The sequence below is a fragment of the Phaenicophaeus curvirostris genome, chromosome 13, assembly GCF_032191515.1.
Source record: "Phaenicophaeus curvirostris isolate KB17595 chromosome 13, BPBGC_Pcur_1.0, whole genome shotgun sequence".
NCBI classification, from domain to species: Eukaryota; Metazoa; Chordata; class Aves; order Cuculiformes; family Cuculidae; genus Phaenicophaeus; species Phaenicophaeus curvirostris.
Genome location: NC_091404.1, coordinates 21,539,398 through 21,562,296, shown reverse-complemented (window position 1 = coordinate 21,562,296; position 22,899 = coordinate 21,539,398). Strand labels below are relative to the sequence as shown.

The following is a 22,899-nucleotide window of genomic DNA, read 5'->3' as shown; positions in this document are numbered from 1 at the left end:
CTTGTACCACGGTAACATCTTCTTTGTGTGGCTGCTGCAGTTGGGCTGCACTGTGGAACAGGTCGTCATGAGAAGTGGATTGTTAAATCCATAAAACTTTGCTCAGGTGCAGAAGTGAAGCCATGGGTTTTGTTTTGATTCTTGCAGTTGGTTTACATATCTGTAAAGAGATGCTTGGTCCTGAGGTGGCAGGTGGTGGAGTTTTGCTGGGAGGTGGTAGACGCTAGCTCCCTGCGCAGGGCAAGCAGGAGGCTGTCTATGGAAACGTTCTGCCTGGTGTTTCTCCAGCTAACTGGCTTTTTTTTTTGGTGCTCAGGTTTTGAGCATCAAAGTAGAAACCACTGACATAAATCTTGTAGCTTCCCACTGAGCTGTTGGAGCCTGAAATGTTGGATATGGTGCTGAGAAAAGGTTTCTCCCTGCCCTCACCTCCCTGTGCCTGTTGCAGAAGACTGTGGTTTGCTCCTAGAGCACGTGGGGGCTCTGTCCCTGGATTTGTGGATGTTGAAAAGAGATGTAGGGTTCATAGATCAGGAATGTGAACGCAGCATCTGGCCTTTAAAGGAAAGAGTAGTTGTAGATTATTTCTTTATTGAAAGCCAGGAATTCTAGCGAGTGCAGCTGGGGATGTGGCAGTAATATTAAGGAGAAAAAATAAAACGTTGGCTTATTCTGCTTTCCTTGAAGCAGAGCTGGATGGAGTGTGGTTGAAAAGGGAGAAGGGACTGAATGCAAGAAATGAATAAGAGCCATTGAAAGAGACTGACTATTATAAGGACAAAGGATCCAGTCGGAGACGCGTGGGCTTGGAGATACGTGAGAGGTCACTGCAGAGCAGAGGAGTACTAGCCAGGTGAAGGCAGGGAATGCTGTCTCTGGGTCAGCTCCTGACAGAGCCAGCTTCCACAGGCTGGAGACGAGGCTGTTTTCTACTTCTTGCTGTTATTCTACTGTGATTTTCCTCCCAGAAGGATGTGCTTCCTGCACAGGACTGTGTCCTCCCAAGTTATTTGTCTCATCCACCACCGTAGCAAGACCCTTGTGAGTTGGCAGCAGCCAAACCCTGTCACTGCAGTCTAGCCTGGCGGACTGAAGCTGGAAGTGTTGGTTTTGTAGAGAAATATTGACTTCCTCAGGAAAAAGACTTAAAAAAAATTTTTTTTTTAGTTGAACAGAGTGAAATTAATTGCCCACAGCTAAAATTTCAGATCGACGTCAACTGCGTTTATGTCCTAGCTCTCATTCTTATTTTCAGTGAAAAGCCAGCATTTTCAGAACAACAATATAGCCAGCAGAATATAGCCTGTGCTCCAGTCACTGTCTGAAGAGCAAGCTGTTGTTCAGGGATATGTTTTGCAATGGCGTGTTTCAAGGCTTAGGCTCTAGGGAGCCGTTTCAAGGCTTCTTTTCCTTTCAAATAATAGATCTGCATCACTTATTAAAGGAGCAGGGCTCTCTGTTTCCTTTGAACATTTGTAGCTGATGGTAAAATGAGGCCAGGTTTTTCTTTTTCTGGTTGTTTTTCAGAAACCTCAAAGCAGTTTTGAGGCCAGAGCATCTTCCCATCCTCCCAGAGGAGTATTTCTCAAACTAAGGAGAAAAAAGGGACAGCTGAATCTCTCATAGCAACTCCTTTACCTTTGCCAATGGGACTTGGCTCCTGTCTGGCTCCGTCTCCCAGTATTGTATCCTCTGCAAAGGGAAAAAACCACAACATAACCTGAAAGTGCTCGTTTCCACCTCTAGATAGGTCGCGGCCAGCAGTGGCTGCACTGCTGATGGCTGCTGCCTGTCTTTGTCTCCTCTGCATCAGTCGGATCATCCTTGCCAGGAGCAGATCTTAAGGGTCAGCTTAGGTCAATTTTCATATCCTGAACTGATGATGTCTCCGTTCATTAGTTTGCCTTGTTTTGACTTCACAGCTATTTGGTAGTGACAGGAAATAGGAAATAACATGAAAATTTGGAATATAATTTAGTGCTTTCTCACTTTTATAGCATGATGTGCCTATAATCCACTCACCTGCTTTGCTGCAGATGATCTCTGTGCTGCAGCTGATCGCTGCTGCGTGTCCAGCACACTGAATTAGAAATAATTGCAGATACATTAGAGAAGTCATGGCAAACCTGCCAGGTACATTTGTGCTAATATTCAGAAAGGCAGTTGGCCAGGGCTGATTCCCACTCTTGATTTGGTAAGTTCCCCCTCTCCCAGCAAGGGGCACACGTTGAATCTAGACTGCTCTCTACGAAAGGAGCAAAAGGGGTCCACGGCAGCTGAGCTCCATCTTGGAAATGGCGCCACATATCTAGAAGGGCTTATTTGGCAATGAAATATGATAACTTATGCACATCCCCTTCTCCATAGACCCTGGAATAAGCGAGCTGGCATGAACAAATGTAAACTTCTCTGAGGAGAAGTTCAGTGGAGAGACTTTTGCTTTCACATCTACTCCTGTGGAGATGAGGAAGGCTGCAAGTGACTGAGCTGACTGGTGGCCGATGGATTTCGCCTCCCCGGGTCCCTCTGAGGATGAAGAGCAGCCATGGTCCAGCTCTAACAGCAGCCCGCAGGGAATCTGATTCCAGGGTGGCAAAGCATCATCCTCCTCTAAACTGGCAGAGAGTTGTGCTGAATTAAATTACTGTTGCAAAAAGAAAGTAGCAAACACATTTAAATATCTCTTGGTGCAAAACATTAGAAAGCTTTGCACTGGTTCCAGGCTGTGTTACTGTGAGTTCTCAGTGTTTCAGGATATGTTTAGGGTGCTGTGCATGGTATCCTCTTGGCTATGTTTGCAAAATCTGGTCCAGAATAATACAGCATTTACATCCCAAGGTGAAGTAGTTCCTCACCACTCATTATAGATATTTTTGCAGGATGCTTATGTGTCAGTCCTCACTATGCTGGTCCAGTGTATCTGAAGAAATCATTTTCAGCCCCTGATTCAAACACCAGTGTCTCCGGCAGTCCCACAAAGGTTGTGTGATCATCAGTCCCTTTCCACTGTCTGCAAAATGGGAATTATATTTAACTGTCTCCCAGAAAGTGGTGAGAATAAAAGCTGAAGTACTATTTCAGGGAGATTTAATTAAGGACCTTGGCAGATAGACTGTGTCCAGCACCTTTCTTTCACATTTTTCTGCACAAAGAAGAACTATTTTCTCGATGAAGAAGATAGCACTGAATCTGCACAATATCTCTGCCTCAGGGCTATCCATCCTGCTGAAAAGGAATCAAAGAACTCCAAGGAGGATCTCAAAGTCATTAGTGAGGTTTACTTTGAATGACTAAATGTGGTGTGCTCCACCCACTCCCTTTCTGGCTGAGCATCATCTCATTACATGATTCATTTGTCCCTTTGGTCACGGATGCTGCTTCTCCCCAGAAGGAAGCTGATGTTCCCCCAGCTCTGTGCCGGCAGAGGGGCTGCGTGGACTGCTCTCCTGCCCTCAGCCCACCCCAGCTGCTGAGAAAACTGCCTGGCAGCCTGCATCACATCTGCAGCTGGGACCAAAGGGAAAACGGTGTCTGCAAGTGACGCGCAGGATTTATCGGCCCTGGGGCACAATTATGAGCATTCAGAGCATTGTCCATCATAATTTCTGGAAACATGGAGGCAAAACCTGGTGAGAACAGACACAAAGGAGATGGAAGGGGCACATCATTGTGTCTGGGAGCTCAGCTTGAGCATGTTCAGTTGAGTTCGAGTGAGGATGTAACACCTGCTCCACTTGCTTCATTGTTCGCAGAGGCTGAATCCCATTTTGATTTAAGATAATTGGCTGGAATAAGGCTTGCATTTCCCTCAGAACTCATTCTGTATAATGTGTTCTCTTAATAATGGATTCTTCCTCATCTAAAACCAATAGAAGGAAGGAGTGATTTCACAGGCGTTTAAAGATAGTGCTAAGAAACTAATCTGTCTCCCTGTCAGCCCTATTAGCTGGGAAGAAAGTTTTGCAGCAGGTCTGCACGAGCTTCTGGATAAGGGTGTTCTGCAGAAAGTCCCACCTTGGAGGGTCTTTTACCCTGAGGGGTCTGCTGGGTCTCCTGAAGGGAGTGAATGGGTGTAAGGGTTTCAGGAAAGGATGTTTTGTGTTCACAAGCTGAGCTAGGATTTGGCTTCTCCTGTTCAAAAATCCATGTAGGAAGAGTAGGTTATTGGGAGAGGTGCAGAACTTTACCTTCTACAGCACTCTCTGATTGTGGAGGCACGATTGGCTCAACTGTCTTAAATACTTTGCTCTGTTTCACAGACGTCCAGACTTTGAGTTGTGGGCCAATACTGATGGATGGTCCCTGCACACAAACTTCTTGGGTCACGTCTTGGTCACACTGAAGGCAGCAGAGTGACCCTGAATGCGTCAGCATGAAAATATACTTGGGAGAACAGCTATGTAACCTTTTATTTCAGCGTATACTGGGACTGTGGCAGCACAGCCTAGGGAGGAAGACTCCATTCCTATCATGCTGTGGCTCACCATTAAGTATTGTCCAGCAATGAAGATCAATCACGTGTTTAGAAGCCATTTATTTAAAATTAGCTTAAATGAATGTGAAAAAGTGAATAGCATTGACCCTGGACACTTTGATTCTTTGGTATTTATGTTTTCTAGAGGACTGACCAAAGAAGGATCAACACTTAGCCTGTTAGATCTATTCAAAAATGCGTCTTCACTGCAATTGAAATTTCATTAATTTGACATTATTTTTTCACAAGAAAAAGGAACCAAAAATTAAAATGCTCAATGTCATGAAAATGAAAAGTTCCAAAATTTTTTTTTGAAAGCTAAAGTGAGAAAGCCAAAGGTTGTCTATAGAAACAAAGGATGACTCTGTGCAATTCAAATGGAGGTGTTTGATGAAGGATATTTCTCATTTGCTTTGCTTGACTGAGAGGATCCAGCACAAACACTAAGTTATGATGCACCTCAAACACCAAAGTCTGCTAAAGCAGCTCGGAATGTTTCTAAGTGGATAATAACTGCAGCAAAATAGCATGTGATTGCTTAAGTGTTTCAACCTTTGACAGAATAAATTGGCTCTGCAAAGGATGCAGTAGGATGTGAATAGCACGCCTCTGGCACACGGGCATTTTGAAGCAAGCACGTTTGTGCATATGCATCTAAATGCCACTCTGTCAGGTCCTCCTGACACAGGATGAAGGAATGAAAGGGAATGCTGGCAAATGAGGAGGTAACTGCACAGTGAGGAGTGCCGGGATGTGCTGCGGGGATGCTGGTGGGTGCTGGCCCACCCGGAGCCGGCCAGCATGGGCTGTCAGCCGTGCTGGGGCAGCAGTGAGAGCGGCCGGCACAGGCACCTGCACACCATGTGTGTCAGATGGGATGCGTGTGTGTGTAATGCAGAGCCACACACCCACTGATGTTCACCACCAAGCCATTAGCAGCAATGTCTGAAGGGGTATGCGGGGAGATGGCTGCCATTTCTCCTTTGGTAGCAAGAGTCCTGCTTCTAATCCCATGCATGGCACAGCCTTCTGCCTTTACGGCCGTATGTGATGCACTCGTGATATCTTGACTGAGTTAATTGGCATTCTTAGCTATGGAAACTGAAGAAAAAAGTTAAAGAAAAAGATGGAGCTGCCCAGTTGCTGGCTGCACGCCTGGCTTAGCCCCAGGCAGGTGCAGGAATGGGTAGCCGTGAGCCAGCAGAAACATAGAATCTGGGGATGCTGAGGAGGGAGCAGAGGCCTGGTGACATCTCTGAAGAGACATCTGACAAGAACACTTAAGGCAAAAGATGTTCTGTGCTGCCAGATGAATGCTGGGATGCAGAGTCTGTCACAAATGCGAAGCTGTGGGCTTTTGTCCCCAGTCCCATTTGAGAGCCCTGACCTGATCTCTGTTCAGCCCCTCCTGTCACCCAGCCCGGTGTCCCAGTGCAGGAGCTTGCTGCAGCTGCGTGGCACAGAAGGCTCCATGCATTCGAGTTCTGAACTTGGAGCCCCTGGCTGCTCTGTAAATGCCTGTGTCTGGTAAGGAGAAGAGAAGGAATTTCCACCCACATCTGCTGTTTGCTCCCACTCTTCCCCACCTCCTGGCTCAGAGGGATGAGATGTGGCAGGAACCTCCCTGGACACCCAGCAGCACCCTGAAACTTCTGCTCTCATTTTCTTGTTGCGTTTTCCTTTTTATAGTGTTCTCTGTGTCTCAGGAGTGTGAGATGGGGACAGTGCCAGACACAAAGCTGGGATCAGAGAGAGATCCTCAGGTGTTCTCTGTCTGCACAAACTCTGGAAGGGAAAGAAAGATGCTTCCCCCCATGTAGCTGTTGTGCTGGGTGCCCAGAAAGGAGGAGGAGGAGAGAGGAGATGGGGAAGATCAGGGCACAGCCATTCTCTTGACAATTTGCTGCTTTGCCAGGTCTGCACATGTCAGACTCTCCCACTGTCTACGTGTGGGGTTGCAACACACCTCAGGATAAACTCGACAGAGATACACTATTGGCTATTTCCTATGTGGTGTGTCATCTGGCAGGCTCTGTATATTGCAGAGAAAGCAGAGACCACTCAGCCCCTGAGCAGAGCTGCTTCGGTGTAGCTCAGTGGCACTTCGAGGGTGGAAAGAAAAGGAAAGGCTGCCCTTGCTTTTTCTTTTTTTTTTCTTCTTTTTTGATTCTGCCAAGCTCTGAAAACTCTCAGGAAACAGAGACCTGCAGGGCAGACTGTGGAAAACAAATAAAGCAGATTCCTAAGAAGAAGTTGTGAGAGAAAAGCAAAGCAGTGCCCAAAAGGAAATATTCATTAGGATTTCTTTCTGAGTGCAGAGAGAAAGTGGGGATTTCTGATATTCCAGCATCTGAAACAGCTACTGCGGATAGGACACACGGGACTGAAACAGGACTGCAGCTGGAGAGGGGAATCGGCACTGGAAGAAGGACCCATTGATCAACTCTTTCATGTAGTCTGCAACCACGGGGCAGATTTTTAAATTGCAAGCATGTGTGTTCCCTTCTGCAGCACCTGAGCTGCTGGCAAGGAGGGCAGAGAGGGACGAGCAGCCTGCCTGGGGACACGGGCAGTGCTGGAGCTCTGTTCCCCGAGCCATGAGCAGGCACACGTGGTTCCCTCTGCAGTACATCTCCAAGCCCTTCTGGAGAGCAGAGAATCGCAACACGACCAACTTCTTCTCTGCACTGTATGGCTTCCCTAACCAGTCCTTCTTCCACAGTGATTTGGACCTGGAGGACCTGGGGGACTTTGGCAGCGGGACCAAGTATGAGGGCGAGTCCCAGAGCCGGACGGTGAAGGCGCTGCTGATTGTAGCCTACTCCGTGATCATCTGCATCTCGCTATTTGGCAACATCCTGGTGTGCCATGTGGTGATCAAGAACAAAAGGATGCACTCAGCCACCAGCCTCTTCATCGTCAACCTGGCCATTGCTGATGTGATGATCACCGTTCTGAACACCCCCTTCACGCTGGTGAGCACCCGCTGTGGCTATGTGTGCCGGTGCCTGCGTGTGCCTGTCTGAGCCGTGTGCACGTGTGTCGAATGGGCCAGGAACAAGCTTACATGTAGACTTTCTCTTTGGCTCTTCCCCTCACTCCTTTTGCCTCCTGGATCAGCTGCAGCCATGCACTGTCTGTAGCATTCTTCAGCCTTTCAAAAGTAGTTCCTAAATTATCAGTTTTAATTCACGTTTTCTTAAATTGATCCTGTTTCCTTGCTCCGATGGGATTTGCAGCTCTTAATCTGTCCAGGGAAAGGAGAGTGCTCTTGTGTATCTGCACAACTGTCACCCCTTAGGCACACGTAATTAAATAACTGTGAGCCCTCTTAGCATTTACATCCAGTTCAAAGCAGCAGCACATTGCTACAGGTTCCTTGTCAGAGTCATTACTACTGGAGTTGTCTCTATGGAGAAATTAATTAGATTAATTGAAAACAGATTAGCTAAGCTTGACTGATTCTCTGTGTGGACAGATGTTTTGTAGGAAATGTGCTTTATTTCAAATTAGCTTAATTTGCTTCCTGAAAGAGTTATATTAATTTGAAATAAATATTGGACAGTCAGGAACAGCAGGAGAGTGAGAGGACAACTGTTATTTGGAATGATCTCCTCTGCAGAAAAGCGCCACAGGCACCCTCTCTGGGAGCTGATAAGGAATGCTGTGCCCCTGTCCTGCAGTCTCAGGGAGGCTCTGAACTCCCCTGACCTCACTCCCCTCCCAGTAGCGGCTGGTTTCATGCCCAAGCAAGGCGGCTCCTGTACTGCAGAGGTCAGATCGATGAGGGAGGCAACCAAGCTTGTGAAGAGCATGAACTTAGGCAGGTGAGCAGCGATGCTCTGTACCAGGCAGTCCCTGACTCCGAGGGGTCACTTCCCTACTTCAACACCCTCAATAATTTTTTTCTCCCATGGATTTACTTCTCTAAAGTTTGGACCCTTGCAACTTTCAGCACCTACAAATTCACATGCGCAACTGTTTTAAAGGAGGCAAGTTGCTGCTTTCCCTGCAGGGCCTCAGCAGGGAGCTGAGCTAACATCTCTTCCTATTTTCCAGAACGGCCATGCTCTGTGTACACATGGATGTGCGAACACACACACAGAGCAGTACTCCGGTGGATTTCTTTGTGCATTATAAAATAAATCTCGTCTCTTTTTTCAAAGCCTCTTGCGTAGTCACTGTTTTCCCAGAAGAACTGGATATAATGCAACTACAGTGAAAACAATATAGGCATAACGACTATGAGAAACTGTATTTCAGCATTTCTTCCTTACCATGCTCTGTTTGCTCCCCTTCAGGTGATGCATGCTGCTTTAATCCAGTTTTGTCTGTTCTGCAGGTGCGGTTTGTAAGCAGTACGTGGATTTTTGGGAAGCTGATGTGCCACATAAGCCGGTTTGTGCAGTACTGCTCTGTCCATGTCTCTGTGCTGACCCTTGCTGCCATCGCTCTGGATCGGCATCAGGTCTGTGATACACATCATCCCTACCCTTGCTAGAAAATAAGGTGCTAGAAACATAGGTTTTTACCCATTTCAAATCCCAGTACCTGGAAACCCACACTGTTTTGGGAATCAAGGAAAGGAGGGGAGAACACTAGCTTTCACGGCAGTGGACAGAAACCCTGTGTTTCTCCCAGTGAGGGTGATTGAACACTGGAACAGGGTGCCCTGAGTGGTTGTGGGGTCTCTGTCCTTGGAGATACTCAGCGCCCAGCTGGAAGCAGTCCTGGGCAGCCTGCTCCATCTGACCCTGCTTTGCACTGGGAGCTGGACCTGGTGGTCTCCAGGGTCCCTGCCACCTCAGCCACGCTGTGACAGGCAGCTTTGAGGGCATGCTGGGAATATGCTCTCAAGTTTGAATGCCAACAAGGCAGTGCCTTGTCTCAGCAGGTATTTATGAAGAGCCTCACAGATTTTAGGCTTTCCCCATTGTTTAGGGATAGCGGAGACTGGAAGCAGTGGGAACTACATTAGCCTGTTCAGTTCAAGGGGAGACATTCTCCTCTCCTCCCCGTGCCCTGATACTTTTTGGCATGAACCAACTGAGAAAACCTTACAGGTCAAGAAATAAGTGCAAACCAAAGGGTTTCCTTGAACACAGCTGGTATCTTTTGCTGAGGTGATAAATGCAGTGCAGTGGGAGAGCAGACAGCACAAAGTGTGTTCAGCAGGCTCTGTGTTATTCTTGTGATGTGGGAGCGGTTGTTACTGCAGAGCAATTTCAAATGATAAATGACATGGCTTGATGAAGTTAAAAACAGCAAATTTCACTCCAGTCATCTGGAGTGCTCCATCTGGTGTCAGAATATCACAGTAACTGCCAGAGTACAGACCATCTGTTTGTGCCTTTTTTACCACTAAAAGTTTCATAGTCTGTCCATTCTGTGTGCGACATTGCAGCTCCTGAAAGCAAAGCATCTTGATAATTCATTTTAATCAGTAGATTTTGGGTTGATTGCAAGGCATGTCTAGGTATCAAAGAGTGTTTGTTTAATTAATGGTAAACACAATAACTGCCTTTAAATTCAGTAGGATCCTCGAAAAGGGAATTAGCTAACATGGCCCAAGGAGATAAAAACAGAATTGAGGACATGTCACTGAGCAAAGGGTAATCAACACTTACCTCAAGAGATACTGCTAGTCCTGGGAGGTACCGGAGCAGATAGGTGCTCCAGGACAGTTGTAGACGTTCTATTAAGTAGGCATTTATAATGAGACTACAAAAGATACGCGTAAAATACCAGAGGTTTCAGTTATTGTTTTGTTGCCTAGTATAATCATTCATACTGCATGTAGCTCAACAGATACCTACCCACTGTGATCTCTGAAGTCAAACTGCTGGGTGACTATGAGTGTTTCTCTGCTCAGGGCACTGGGCCGGGAGTAACACTTCATACTTGCACAACCCTTTGCATTTTCCAGAACTAATGCTCTCCAAAGTCCTGTAAATTGAGTCTCTGCTTCATGCCTTTAAACACTGGAGGGATGCAGAGCTGCTGTGGCACTTCCAACTGCAATGTGAGGCTGAAAGAGTGACCAGATGCTGTCAGATGCAGTAGCCCTCCTTAGCAGCAAACATACCTGGGCTGCACCACGCTGCATCCAGTGCCACAGGGGTAAACCTTGAATGTAAGGGAGACCGGCCTTTAAGTCTGATAGTGCTATGTTGGCCAAGGATAACGTTCCACCATAGCTTTCCAGCTTCTTGTCACTCTGTCTTGCAAGTCCACCAAATGCCAAGTGTTGTGAGCACTGTGGCTGCCATCTGCATTGGAGCCCTTGTCTGTAGTAATTAGGATTTTTTTTTTTGTACTCCCTATGGCATGAGCCAGAAGAGCCTCTTAGCTCTCAACTTGTGCCATGCTTAACTTCCATGCTGAGCATTCCCTGCTGTCTTGGAAAGCATATGCGCTTTTTGCTTTTTATTCAGTGATCAGCATGAAATGGTTGCTTCTGGACATGGATAAAGCAAAGATGCATTCTTTCTTTCTAAAGCTTGCAGCTTGATTTTATCAGTTGAAACTATTGTAAATCCTCAGGATTGGTTGTTCTCTGTAGGTTATCATGCACCCTCTCAAGCCACGCATGTCCATGGTGAAAGGACGGATCTGCATCATTATCATCTGGGTGATGGCCAGCTGCTTCTCACTGCCTCATGCCATCTACCAGACTTTGACAAGATTTTATATTGGGTAAGACATTTACACAGTGCTTTTTTTCATATGCCACGTGCAGCTTAATCGAAGTACCCCAGATTCCACTGCACACATCTCTCCATTTGTGTTATTTAAAAAAGAAAGCACAGTGAAACAGAGCCGTCCTCCTTCTCTTTGACTGGGCACAGTGTTTCTTGTGAAAGGATGACAAAAATCACTGGAATTGCTTTTGGGCGGGTTTTTTAGTTGGTTTTGGCTCAGAGATCCAGCCCTGTAATTTGAGCTGATCACAGAAGAGAGAGGCTCTTTGTCGTTAAAGGGCACAGATGTCAATATGTATTATTTCTTTTCTTTTCCTGGGGTTGTGTTCAAAGTATCTTCATTGAGGCCAAAGGTCAAACCTTCTATTGCAAGGGGCACTTGCCCATGTTGCAGAATGAGTTCTGCTGTCTAAACCTTCACCGAAACTTTTAAGAATGTCTGAGATGTTTGTCCTCCAGATGTTGTGTGCATCTGGTGGTGAAATTGACAGTTCTTTCTCTCTTTCATCTTCAGGAACAGAACAATACGAATGGTCTGCCTCCCCAGTTTCCCTCCTCCTGCTGACCTGTTCTGGAAGTATTTGGACTTGACTACTTTTGTTCTCTTGTATGTCCTGCCCTTGCTTGTGATCTCCGTCACATACACCATAGTGGCCAAGAAGCTCTGGCTGAGAAATGCCATCGGGGACCTCACCATGGAGCAATACTATGCCCATCAACGGAAAAAGAAGATGACATTGAAGATGCTGATGGTGGTGGTGGTGGTGTTTGCAGTATGCTGGTTCCCCCTGAACTGCTACGTGGTGTTGATCTCCTGTAGGGCCATCCACAGCAGCAATGCTCTGTATTTTGCTTTTCACTGGTTTGCCATGAGCAGCACTTGCTACAACCCCTTCATTTACTGTTGGCTGAATGAGAACTTCAGATCCGAGTTGAAGTCCCTGCTGTATGTGTGCCGGCGAAGAAGTGCAGCCCAGAGTCATGCCCTGCAGTCCATCTCCCTTCCTTTCAGGCATACCTGGGCTGAGAACTGCCGCTATAAAAGAGGCAGCACCTGCCAGAAGGCAAGGGCATCTTCCCAGAGGAACTCTGCAAAGGCAGACATATCCAGTGTTCAGCCAGTTGTGGCAGAAAGCTGAGCCCTTTGTCTGGTGTCCAGGCAGCATTGTGTTGTAACTGCAGAACCATGAGAGAATCTGAATTGGACAGGACTACTGGAGAACATCTAGCCCAGGTTTCTGCCCAGAGCAAGCTGAGTTCACCCTGTGATTGGGTTGTTCAGGACCTTGCCCAGTCAGGTGTTCAAAAACCTCCTGGGATGGACTGCCCACATGTCAGTTCCACAATAAGGGCATTGAGTGAATTTTTTTTTTTTTGAATAATCAGCAAAAATTAGAAGAATTCTTCAAGCACAGGGAATTTTCATAGCATGACCAAATAAGGGAACCTACACTGATAATACACATGCCAGCTCATGCACGCTATTTCAAAGCAGAAGGCTGTTTATACATATAGGAACTCTGTACCAAGTCCCTTTTATTTACTTATGATCTGTTCAGGATGAATCATGTTTACAGCCATTCTCAGACCCAGCACATCTCAGCTGATTACTCTGCTGTTCTAGAGGTGCCACAGCTCTGCCTGTCTGCCTCACTTAGACCCAGGCGCGTTCTTTGCAGCACGGTGGATGGCTGTGCCTGCTGGTGGAGGGGAAAATACCTCAAAAATCACAACATGAACAAAACTTGTGTCCTTTGTGGCTTCATTGTTGCAGTGGCAGCCCCTGGAGTCAGCCTGTGTCCATCTGGAGTTACCTTGCCAGGCAGCAGCAATAACTGCTTGGCTACTGAGGGCGCCGTGCTTTGCACCAGGGAGACCTTGGGACTTAAAGTGCCGGGAACAGCTCTGCAGTTTTTTAAAATGAAAAGCCGCAGCCAGGTAAAGGTGTCAGTAGATGAAAAGAGTTCATTTGTAAACCTCCATATATTTTCTGCTGAATGAAATGGAGCACCTAGTAGTGCCACAGCAATCGCCTCCAATACCAGCACTCCCGCTGCCCTCGAAGGGGATGGAGTGCTCTCAGCAGCCTTTACCCTGCTTGGAACCATGGCTCCCAGACGTAAAGGAATAGCTGAGATTCTTCGGCATGTGGGCAGGCGGGTGCGTAGCTCTGGGCAGCCGGTGTCGGCAGCTGCTGGTCTGATGGGCCACTGCGGCAGCCAGTTCTGATGTTTCAGAGCTGAATTTGGATCAGCAGTGAGGAACAGCAAGTGAGGACCTGTGGCCAGCTTCAAACTAACAGCTGTTAAGACTCACAACATTTGTGGTTTTCTCTTCCTTGGAAAGAATAACCAGTTTATTCATTTGTGTCCATTCAGAGCTGGCTAGGCCTTCATGATTGTGAAGGATTTGGCCTCAAAATACAGTGAAAGGAAAATGAGTTTCATCCTTCCTGTGCAGAATAATACTAATTACCCCTTTATTGTCTGGCCACTGAAGACTGGCAGTTCGCTACAGCTGCAAATCTGAGCAGAAGATTATTTAAATTGGTAATCAAGATGCATTGATAGGTACAAAAATATTATCGTCTGACCTGAGCGTGCATTTGCATCTAAATATGAAACTAGGAAGCTGAGGAAAGAGTAAGCAGAACGCAACCTTGCTTCTTCCTTAGGTAATTGTGGGAACGGGAGAGGACAGAAGCACACCAGACAAGAACCAGACCTCAGTGGCTTGCAATACTGCGAACCACCTCAGCATTCCCAGTGCCAGTACTTCGAGTAAAGGCTACTCTCCTGGGAATGGTGATCACTTGTCCCTACCGTGTGCCCGCAGGAGTTGCCCTGCAGAAGGATGTACTTAGGGGAAGAAACTGAGTTAGAAAAATCTTCTCAGAGAACAAGCACCCAGGACTCAGATGTCTTCTCTGATTCCCCTGCAAGAAATAGGTATAGCAGACTTTTCCCATGGGCTTTATTGTGTGTGCCTCTGTTTTTTTGCCCTCATGAAACAGTGTAAGCACAGCTCTGACTAGAGCTGGCACAGCAGAGTCAAGCATCTGAGTCTCTCATTTTATGTTACAAATAAATAACAGCATAAACCTGGTATTACTACTAGGTTGGGTTTTTACTGTCTGGAAAACTTGGAATTGACACCACTGCAAATGGCATTTCCATAACGCAGCTGTCGGGAAGTTTTCTATAAACAAAACAACTCCTGTTAAGAAAACAAACAAACCACTAAGCCAAATACAACGTTAAGGTGAGTGACTTAACCAAACATCCTCTCATTCAAATGTTCTTTTTACATTGGACAAAGTCAATGTAATTGAGTAATGTGATATGCAGGTGTGTTGCGACGTACTCCCAGAGAACTGCCAGAACTCATGACTGTGGAATAAATAGAACAGAGTCTGTTCTTGCTACTCATCCTTTCCACAGGACAGCAAGCTGCATCAGGCTCCTTCAGCTCTTTTGAGGGGGGTGTACACCTGGGGCACATCGTCAGCTGCATGAGGTCCAGCGTTGGTGGGCAGAGGGACCCACCCCTGGTAAGGTCCCGCAGGGGACAGTTTGCTCCCAGTTGGACACTGGCATTGGTTTCCCAACTGCATATCCTGTGCTCATCCTTACTCAAGCAGCCCTTTCCTTGGCAAGAATCTGCAGTCTAGGATTGTCAAGCTGCCTTCAAAAAATTGTTTTCTTGAAGTGACTGGCAAAAGCTGATGTTTTTGTACAAGTCTGGCAAACTTTGCAACCTCCTGCTAGATGCTCCTGCTTTAACATGAGCTCTGTTGAACTTCCCTATGGTTGTGGCAGAACCAGGTTTGATTCACCAGCATTTTGGGGGGGCTGATAACAGCCAAAGAAAATAACTAGTTTAGGATCCTCTCTGTCCTGTGGGTTTTTGATGATTCTGTGGAGGTTTAATAGTACGGGATGTTGTGAAATGTACTCTGAAACCAGAGCAAGGCTTCTGCAAAAGAGAGTCCATGAAGATGTTTTTTTTACTCTCCCTTGGAAATGAAAGCGAGGCTCTTAGGAACGCTCAGTGAAGAACGGCACTGTGATGCTGCACAGCAGAAACACCCGTTGTTCTAAGTAAGGCAGGTAAAGCAGATTTGATATTAAATAAATTCTTTTAGTATGGAACTATCTTCTTTAGGTGCAAACAGTCTGTGCCATACCACATGATGCTGCAGAAACAAGCTATTTCTTTGCTATATAAAACTTGAAAAAAAATATCATGGATTTAAACTGACATTGCTTCACAGAGATGTTTTTTTTCTCCTCCCCCTAAAGCTAAAAACAACAAAAGCTGTTTCTTTTCCTTCTTCCATAACCTGACTCCCAGGTCCTTCAATCCAATGGGAAAGCCCTGGCTGATGTCGGGTAGGTCTGCCTGAAGGAGCTGGTGCAGAAGGCAGCGCTGGCTCCAGGGCTGCAAGCGCCATCAGGAGCGGAGGAAGAGCAGATGTCCTCGTCCTGGCAATGGATGTGGTGCCACAGGCTGGGGGGGAATCTGTGGTGTCCTGAGCTCTGGAGACTGCTACCCCACGGCACGTGGAAGGGCAAAGCATCCCGGCTCCCACTTCACCCAGGCCAAAAGCCTTTAGCAACAAAGCTGGTGAGGGGGCTGGAGAACAGGCCTTACGAAGAGGGGCTGAGAGAGCTGGGGTTGTTTAGCCTGGAGAAGAGGAGGCTGAGGGGAGACCTCATTGCTCTCTACCACTACCTGAAAGGAGGTTGTAGAGAGGAGGGAGCTGGCCTCTTCTCCCAAGGGACAGGGGACAGGATGAGAGGGAATGGCCTCAAGCTCTGCCAGGGGAGGTTTAGGCTGGACATCAGGAAAAAATTATTCACAGCAAGGGTCATTGGGCCCTGGCAGAGGCTGCCCAGGGAGGGGGTTGAGTCACCTTCCCTGGAGGGGTTTAAGAGGCGGGTGGACGAGGTGCTGAGGGACATGGTTTAGTGTTTGATAGGAATGGTTGGACTTGATGATCCCGTGGGTCTCTTCCAACCTGGTTGTTCTATGATTCTATGATTTAGAAAACCCGGGGCACACCGCGAGAGAGGAGTGGGGCGATTCTTCCCTCACAGAGGGCATCCCTGCGTGGCTTCACCTGAGCCGAGAAGGAAGGCGAAGCTCGCCTGTCAGGCGCTCTGCCTCCCGCGCCCGTCGCTGCAGGGGGGGACGCAGAGTCAGGCTCATTTTGGGGTTATTGCTGTCGTTAAATAACCCGGGACTCACCGTGCGGGACAGAAACTTGCCAGCAGAGTCATTATTAGCTAATTATTAGTAGTGGTGTAATTATAAACTGGTAAAGCTAACAGCAGCTTTCCTGCTGCTGGGAACTTGTGCCCGTTTCCCGGGTGTGTGGTCACTGACTCGGCCGGGAATCGCCCCTCGCTGGGTTTGTTCCTGGACGAGGCGGGCGTTCACCCTCCCCGCGCCGGGATGGGGGGGCGGCTCTGCTCTTTGACGCCACAGAACGAGAATTCATTCTTTTCTCCCCCAAATCCTCGGCGTCCCCGGGCGCGGCCGCCAGGGGGCGCTGCGGGGCCGCCTCGGGGCTGGGGGGACTCGGAGGAACCGCGGCGGGCCCCGGTGCCACATCCACCCCGCCCTCAAACCCCCAGGGATGGCGGAGCCGCCGCTTAGCTGGGCAGCCTCTGCCAGGGCTTTGTCTTGCCATGTGCCCTTCCCGTGAAAGAATATTTCCTAATATCCCGTCCAAACCTCCCTTGGCACTACTCGAGGCCGTTTCCTCTTGTCATAGGATCATTGGGTTGGAAGGGACCTTAAAGAACATCTGGTTCCAACCCCTCTGCCACGGGCAGGGACACCTCCCACGGGATCAAGGGCTCCAAGCCCCATCCAGCCTGGCCTTGAACACCTCCAGGGATGGGGCAGCCGCAGCTTCCCTGGGCAGCCTGTTCCAGGGCCTCCCCACTCTCGTGGTGAAGAAATTCCTCCATATGTCCTGTCTAAATCTGCCCCCTCCAGTTTATACCCATCGCCCCTCATCCCATCACCACAAGCCTTTGTGAACAGTCCCTCCCCAGCTTTCTCGTAGCCCCTTCAGGTACTGGAAGTCTGCTCTAAGGTCTCCTTGGAGCCTTCTCCTCTCCAGGCTGAACAAGCCCAACTCTCACAGCCTGTCCTTGTATAGGAGGTGCTCCAGCCCTCTGATCATCCTTGTAGCCTCCTCTGGACCTGTTCCAACAGCTCCATCTCCTTCTTACATTGAGGATTCCAGAACTGGACACAGTACTCCAGGTGAGGTCTCACAAGAGAGGAATAGAGGGGCCGAATCACCTCTCTCGACCTGCTGGCTGCACTTCTTTTGATGCAGCCCAGGATACGGTTGGCCTTCTGGGTTGTGAGCACATGTTGCCAGCTCCTGTTGAGCTTCTCACGTCCTTTTGCTTGTTTCCTGGGAGAAGAGACTGGCACCCACCTGGCTCCAACATCCTCTCAGGATGTTGCAGAGAGCAATAAAGTCTCTCCTCAGCCTCCTCCGCACTGAGCAGTCCCTCAGCCGCTCCCCATAGACCAGTTTTCCCGACACAAAACAACGAGGTGCTGCTTTCTGGGGTTAGAGAAAGGCAGAACTGAAGCAACGCTATGAAGTCAGAAGTCAAAATAAATATCAAGCATTACATCTTCCACAGGTTACAGCAGGTTACATCCCCGCAAGGCAGTGGGGCCTTGTTACAAGATATTCAAGTAGTTGACCTGGTGCTACTACCACTAGCAGATGTGGTCCCGTTGCTGCTGTCCTGCAAGGGGTCTGCTACGAGAGCAGGAATACCCAGCAAGGGAGGCCATACCCTGAAAACAAGCCTGTCCTCCAAACTGTGACCCAAAATGGGCAACTTAATTTTTAAGCTGCTTTGGGAGTGCAAAGTAGAATGAAGGCTGCCATGCAGTCATCTTAATATGCTGGGCTTCAGTAGCATGAGAGTGAAGAGGGATTTCTCAGAGAACTTCAAAAATCATATCAAAATACAATTCAAGGCTTGAGAAATGAACTTGGAACCTACTTGGAATATTTCAGTCATCTACAATATGAACAACTGAAAAGAAAGCTTTAAAGAGATTATTTGTACGAGTGTGTGCCTGTCCCTGGCAGTTCATTTGCAATTCAAGGAGCCCAAGGTCCTGACAAACCAGACAACCACCCTCTTCCAGTGGTGTGCCTCCACTGAAATCACTTGTTACTGATGCCAGGGCTCTAATTCTGGAGCTTTGCCGCCTGCCTTGGCAGAGATCTCCAGGGCCTCAGACACAATAGCATCTGAGGAGTTCTGTATCTCAGTTAAAAGAACACATTAAAATAAATAAGATAAGGTAGCCTGACCTCGAGTTCCTAATGCAGCCCAGTTGGATAACTACAGCGAATCCTGAGTTCCCAGAAGTGATAACACAGATCGGCAAAGGAAGTGGAGCAATTCTGTTCAAAACACTTCACTGACAGATCTTCACCAGCCACCCTGGCAGAGGGGTCTAGCAGTGGCTTTTGTGCTCACAACCATAGCAAATAATCAATAGAAAGCTTACTTCCTGGACCTGAGCTGAATACCAAGTTAGCACAAGAGTACCTCATTATTATTCTACTTTTTACAAGGAAGCTGTGGGCAGAGGAAATGTGACTCACTGCAAACACGGGATAAAAAGGCACTGTGCATATGAACAAACAAAACACTTGCAAGTGAGCTCCGCTGAGCGCCACTGTCACATTCCTGTTGAGTCCCAGGACGTTTCAGGATCCACTCCAAAAGTTCTTCGTTATTCATATGACTAAAAATAGGTCTTGACGGCTGAATTGCAATGGTCAGCCAAAGCACAGAGTAGCCAAATACCAGCAGTACACTGGTCATAAAGCTTTGGACTGTTCCAAAAGGACAAGGTAGGTGAGAAGTTTGCGGTGAAGTTAAACCAAATGTTGATAGCATCAGTTTTCATCCTCTGACAAAAAAGTCTCTCCTTTCAAGTCTGTGATTTGTTAGTAATAATATTGCACCTAAACATACACAAAAGCTGTAGGCTAGAAAACTCCCTGGGGAGGTTAAAACAAAGAGATGAATCCCACAGGTACTTTTCCCTGTTATTAACATCTCTTTCAGAGCCTGATCACCACTCTGAAGGCTCTTTGGAACAAGGGCCATCTTTTTTATTCATAGAATCATAGAATGCTTTGGGTTGGAAGGGACCTTAAAGTTCCAAGCCCCCTGTGATAGGCAGGGACACCTCCCACTGGATCATGTCTTGTCATGACTGGGCATCCTGTCTTTCGTCTGCTCTTATCTCCAGTCCTCTACATTAGTCTCAAAATCACAACTCACTATTTTTTCTATGGGAAGTGCAATGCATGCAAGGGTTGTTTCCATCAGCAGTCAGAAGACAGGATGCTGAGATCATAGTGCTATGCAGAAAGTATCAGAATAGGACATGTTGGCTTATTCTTGTGAGAACAATTTAACAGTTTTTAAAAGTCTGTGGAAGAATACAAAAATAGAATAATGTCACTCTGCCACAGGAGTGACTGAATGATGTTGAGATATGGAGGAGGAGAGACCTGCAGGGCAGGATCTTTCAGCCCAGCCTCACAGAACATCAGGCACTGAATACCAGTGCTCCTTGGTGTGCTGATACCAGCACATTACCCTGGTTTGTATGCCTCCAGGCTAGTTTTGAGTTTCCATATGCAGGATCAGGTCTCCTGTTAAACTTTTGTGAGAGTGTGTCCTTCTCACTGCATTAACACAGATAGGAAAAATGCTTTATCATTCATTTAATTTTGTATGAAAAGTTACAATGATTTCAACTAAATGGTGTTGTAAAGGTAAACAACACAATTCTCCTTATGCATGTCTTCTTTTTTTTCTCCTTTTTTTTTTCCTTTTACATAGAAATAATCAGCAGCATCATTAAAAATACTTTTGAGCCTGCCATCATCCTGAGTTAGAATGGCACTCCTGATGGCTGCTTTATCTCCCATCGCCAGCTCCTACTTTCCAGACTGTGTGATTTACAATGTTTGTACTTACTCAGGAAGGTCATCACAAAGTCAAAAGTTGATAACTTCAAGCAAATATCAGCCAAACAAGCTTGCTCACAGCCACTTACTGAGGCTGAAGCCAGGGCATTGCAGGAAGGAACAACTTTGCCCAAATCCCAGAACTGTTCCTCTCCTCCTCTCTCCCACCCACCCTGGATCTAAAGTGGGCTTCTGGTGAGGTGGTAACCGCAGAGGTTTTCATGCTGTCTGCCATAAAGCTGCTGAGAGCAGCCTGTATGTTCCCTAAACACACAGAAACCCTTCCTAGGGCTCAGCAGGCTGAGCTGTGCACACAGCCTGGGGAACACACAGCATCCTTACTGTCAGGATGAGTGATGAGATGGCAAATTAGGGCCCACTGCTTTAAACAATCAGGACTGTTTTTAAAGTATATACGTGCGTTTAGGTTACAAAATGCTGCCAGATGAGGGAGCTGCCACAGCAGATTTGGGATGCTGTTGAAAAACATTAGAAAAGGAATTGAGGCTCATTGAAGGCCAGGACGCCACCATGTGTGCTGGTGGGCCATCCCTCCAGGTGTTGGCTGTGTGTGTCCTCGAGTCAGCTGTGGCTCATCACCTCATCACCCAGGGCTCAGTTCTAAGGGCCCACTGCCTGCAGCTCCTCTGCCTCCAGTTCCTCAGCAGCTCTCCTTTCAGCAGATGGCTGGATCCATCGCAGCCAGGTCCTGGAGAAAGGTGAGCTTATTGAGACCAAAAGGCTTAGTTTGTTGGGTTTTTTTTGTGTCTCTTCCCTAATTTCCTGAGCTGGTCTCCTGCTCTGCAAGAGGACAGGTAATTGGAAAACTTAGGTTAATCTGGATTCCTTTGTCCTTAGTTGTCATGATGCATACCAAAAGGTGTTTTTGGGAAGCATCCCTAATATAGAGATAGCCAGGCACTTTGATGCATAAGTCCAGACACAACTGGGTAACAGAAGGTCAAGGCCTCTTTGCTTTCCCCTGTGTCTTGGCAAACAGGTTTCAGATGTGTTCTGTGGACCTCTTCTTGGTATTAGGGGGGGGTCTTTGGCTTCTTGCTGTCTCTGCTCAGAAGAGCCCCTTCCTGGGGCCAGCTGCTCGGTCTGAACGCTGTGGTGATGATTTTGCTTCAATTGTTCCTCTTTTGAACAGAAAAAGCACTTCAGGCTTGCCCCAGAGTATCTGTGTTCTCCTAGAAGATTTTTTCAGTCTATGTTGTAGCCTTTGCTGTTTTGGATCCTGACCATGAACTCTATCAACTTTGTGGTTAAATGTGGTTTTGCCTTTCTGTACGTTGCTGGAGCTGGCTGAGCTTTGTGGCACCGCTCCCGAGGCAGGGTACCTAGCAATGTGGACTCTGTGGCATCTTCAGTCTAGGGAACCCCTGTGATGTGCTCACGTCCCTGGTTATTGGTGCGTGTGTGCATAAATGTCAATACAGTTTCTATGTGATCTAAGATTCTTAGATTAACTAAATCATCTTCCTCTTCCCTATGATAACAAATCTCTGTCTATTAAAACACTTTTTGTCCTCATTGCCATGGTGCCTTTGTGTCTGCCTGATGAAAAATGCCTCTGGTTTGCCTTTGGCCTTTCCTCTAAGATTCTGGCACAGTTTACCCACCACTGCTGGATGCTTTAAACTCTGGCATTTAAAATGCAAAAAGCTCTATTTTTGTTACTTTTATGAAAAGTTTAACTTTTCTTTTAAACTTTTTTTTTTTAAACTTCGGCAAGTGTGTTTAAAGTAAGCAGAAATTGCTTCAAATCTGAACCAGGAAAGCTTTTCTCTTTCCTTTTGAAGACACGTGTGGTTTTCTTAAGCAGCAGCTTTTGCTATCGCTACAAATATTGAGTGAGAAATGTAACCTTCTGCCTCTGGGTAAAGAAAAAATTTAACTGTAGCATTTTTTGTGAATTATTTACCTGCCAAACCTACAACAGCAATAGAAACAAGACTGCAAAGCTGCTGTTTTTGAAGGGAGACGTTTGTGTCCCTGTTGGTGGACTCAGTCAGTGGGATTTAAGAACCCACCAAGGCTCAGGCAGGAGGGGATGGCAGAGAGCTGTTGCTGTAAAGAGCAGCTGGGGGTCCTTGGCTGTGTCCTGCTGGGCTTGCAAAGCTCCACCAGCACATTCCATGCTCCACAGACCTTGGATGCTTGGTATGGAACTGTCCTCACTGATGTGCTGGATATGGCACTACACCCTGCTGCCAGGTGGTGCCTCTGCAAGTGCCTCCGCGCAGTGGTGCAGGATGCATCGATGTGGGATGCATCTCTGCTGCCTGTGGACCTGGGGATTCCACCATCATTCATCAAAGGTGCAGTTCACAATCCCTAACCACTGCATGGGGCTTCTGCTGGAGGCTTTTTGCCAGTTCCACCAAATCACTGGGATAATTCAGAGATGCAGTAAGTTAAGAAAGGAGATGAAAGGGATAAAAACAGAGTATGTGAAGCCAGCGTGACAGCCGTCAGTCACACTAAGCTTTCAGTGTTCTACAAAAAAGACTGGTTTCCCAGGAGACATAGCTGACAAAAGGAGCTGCCAATTGCCACAGAAAAACCTTTTTTTTTTTTATCTTAGCTTAAAATACAAACTATGGCTATCATCTTAAAGTAAAAAAATCTTGGGTGAAAAATACTTTCCAGCAGCAACTTTGAAGAGAGATTCTGAT

The 22,899-nt window shown here is 47.2% G+C and overlaps 2 protein-coding genes across 2 annotated transcripts in view; both read left to right on the top strand.

Moving 5' to 3' along the window:
- The first annotated feature begins 6,630 nt into the window (after positions 1 to 6,630).
- Positions 6,631 to 12,548, top strand: LOC138726095 (G-protein coupled receptor 83-like). Its single transcript, XM_069867522.1, has 4 exons — positions 6,631 to 7,449; positions 8,817 to 8,942; positions 11,037 to 11,170; positions 11,690 to 12,548. The coding sequence occupies exons 1-4, from the start codon at positions 7,072 to 7,074 to the stop codon at positions 12,312 to 12,314; spliced, it is 1,263 nt and encodes a 420-aa protein (XP_069723623.1). The 5' UTR covers positions 6,631 to 7,071; the 3' UTR covers positions 12,315 to 12,548.
- An 8,209-nt stretch (positions 12,549 to 20,757) lies between these two features.
- Positions 20,758 to 22,899, top strand: part of LOC138726066 (G-protein coupled receptor 83-like) — a 30,389-nt gene continuing 28,247 nt past the window's right edge. The window contains exon 1 of the mRNA XM_069867479.1: positions 20,758 to 20,937. The gene's annotated coding sequence lies outside the window, so the exon portion shown is untranslated. The remainder of the gene's footprint in view (positions 20,938 to 22,899) is intronic.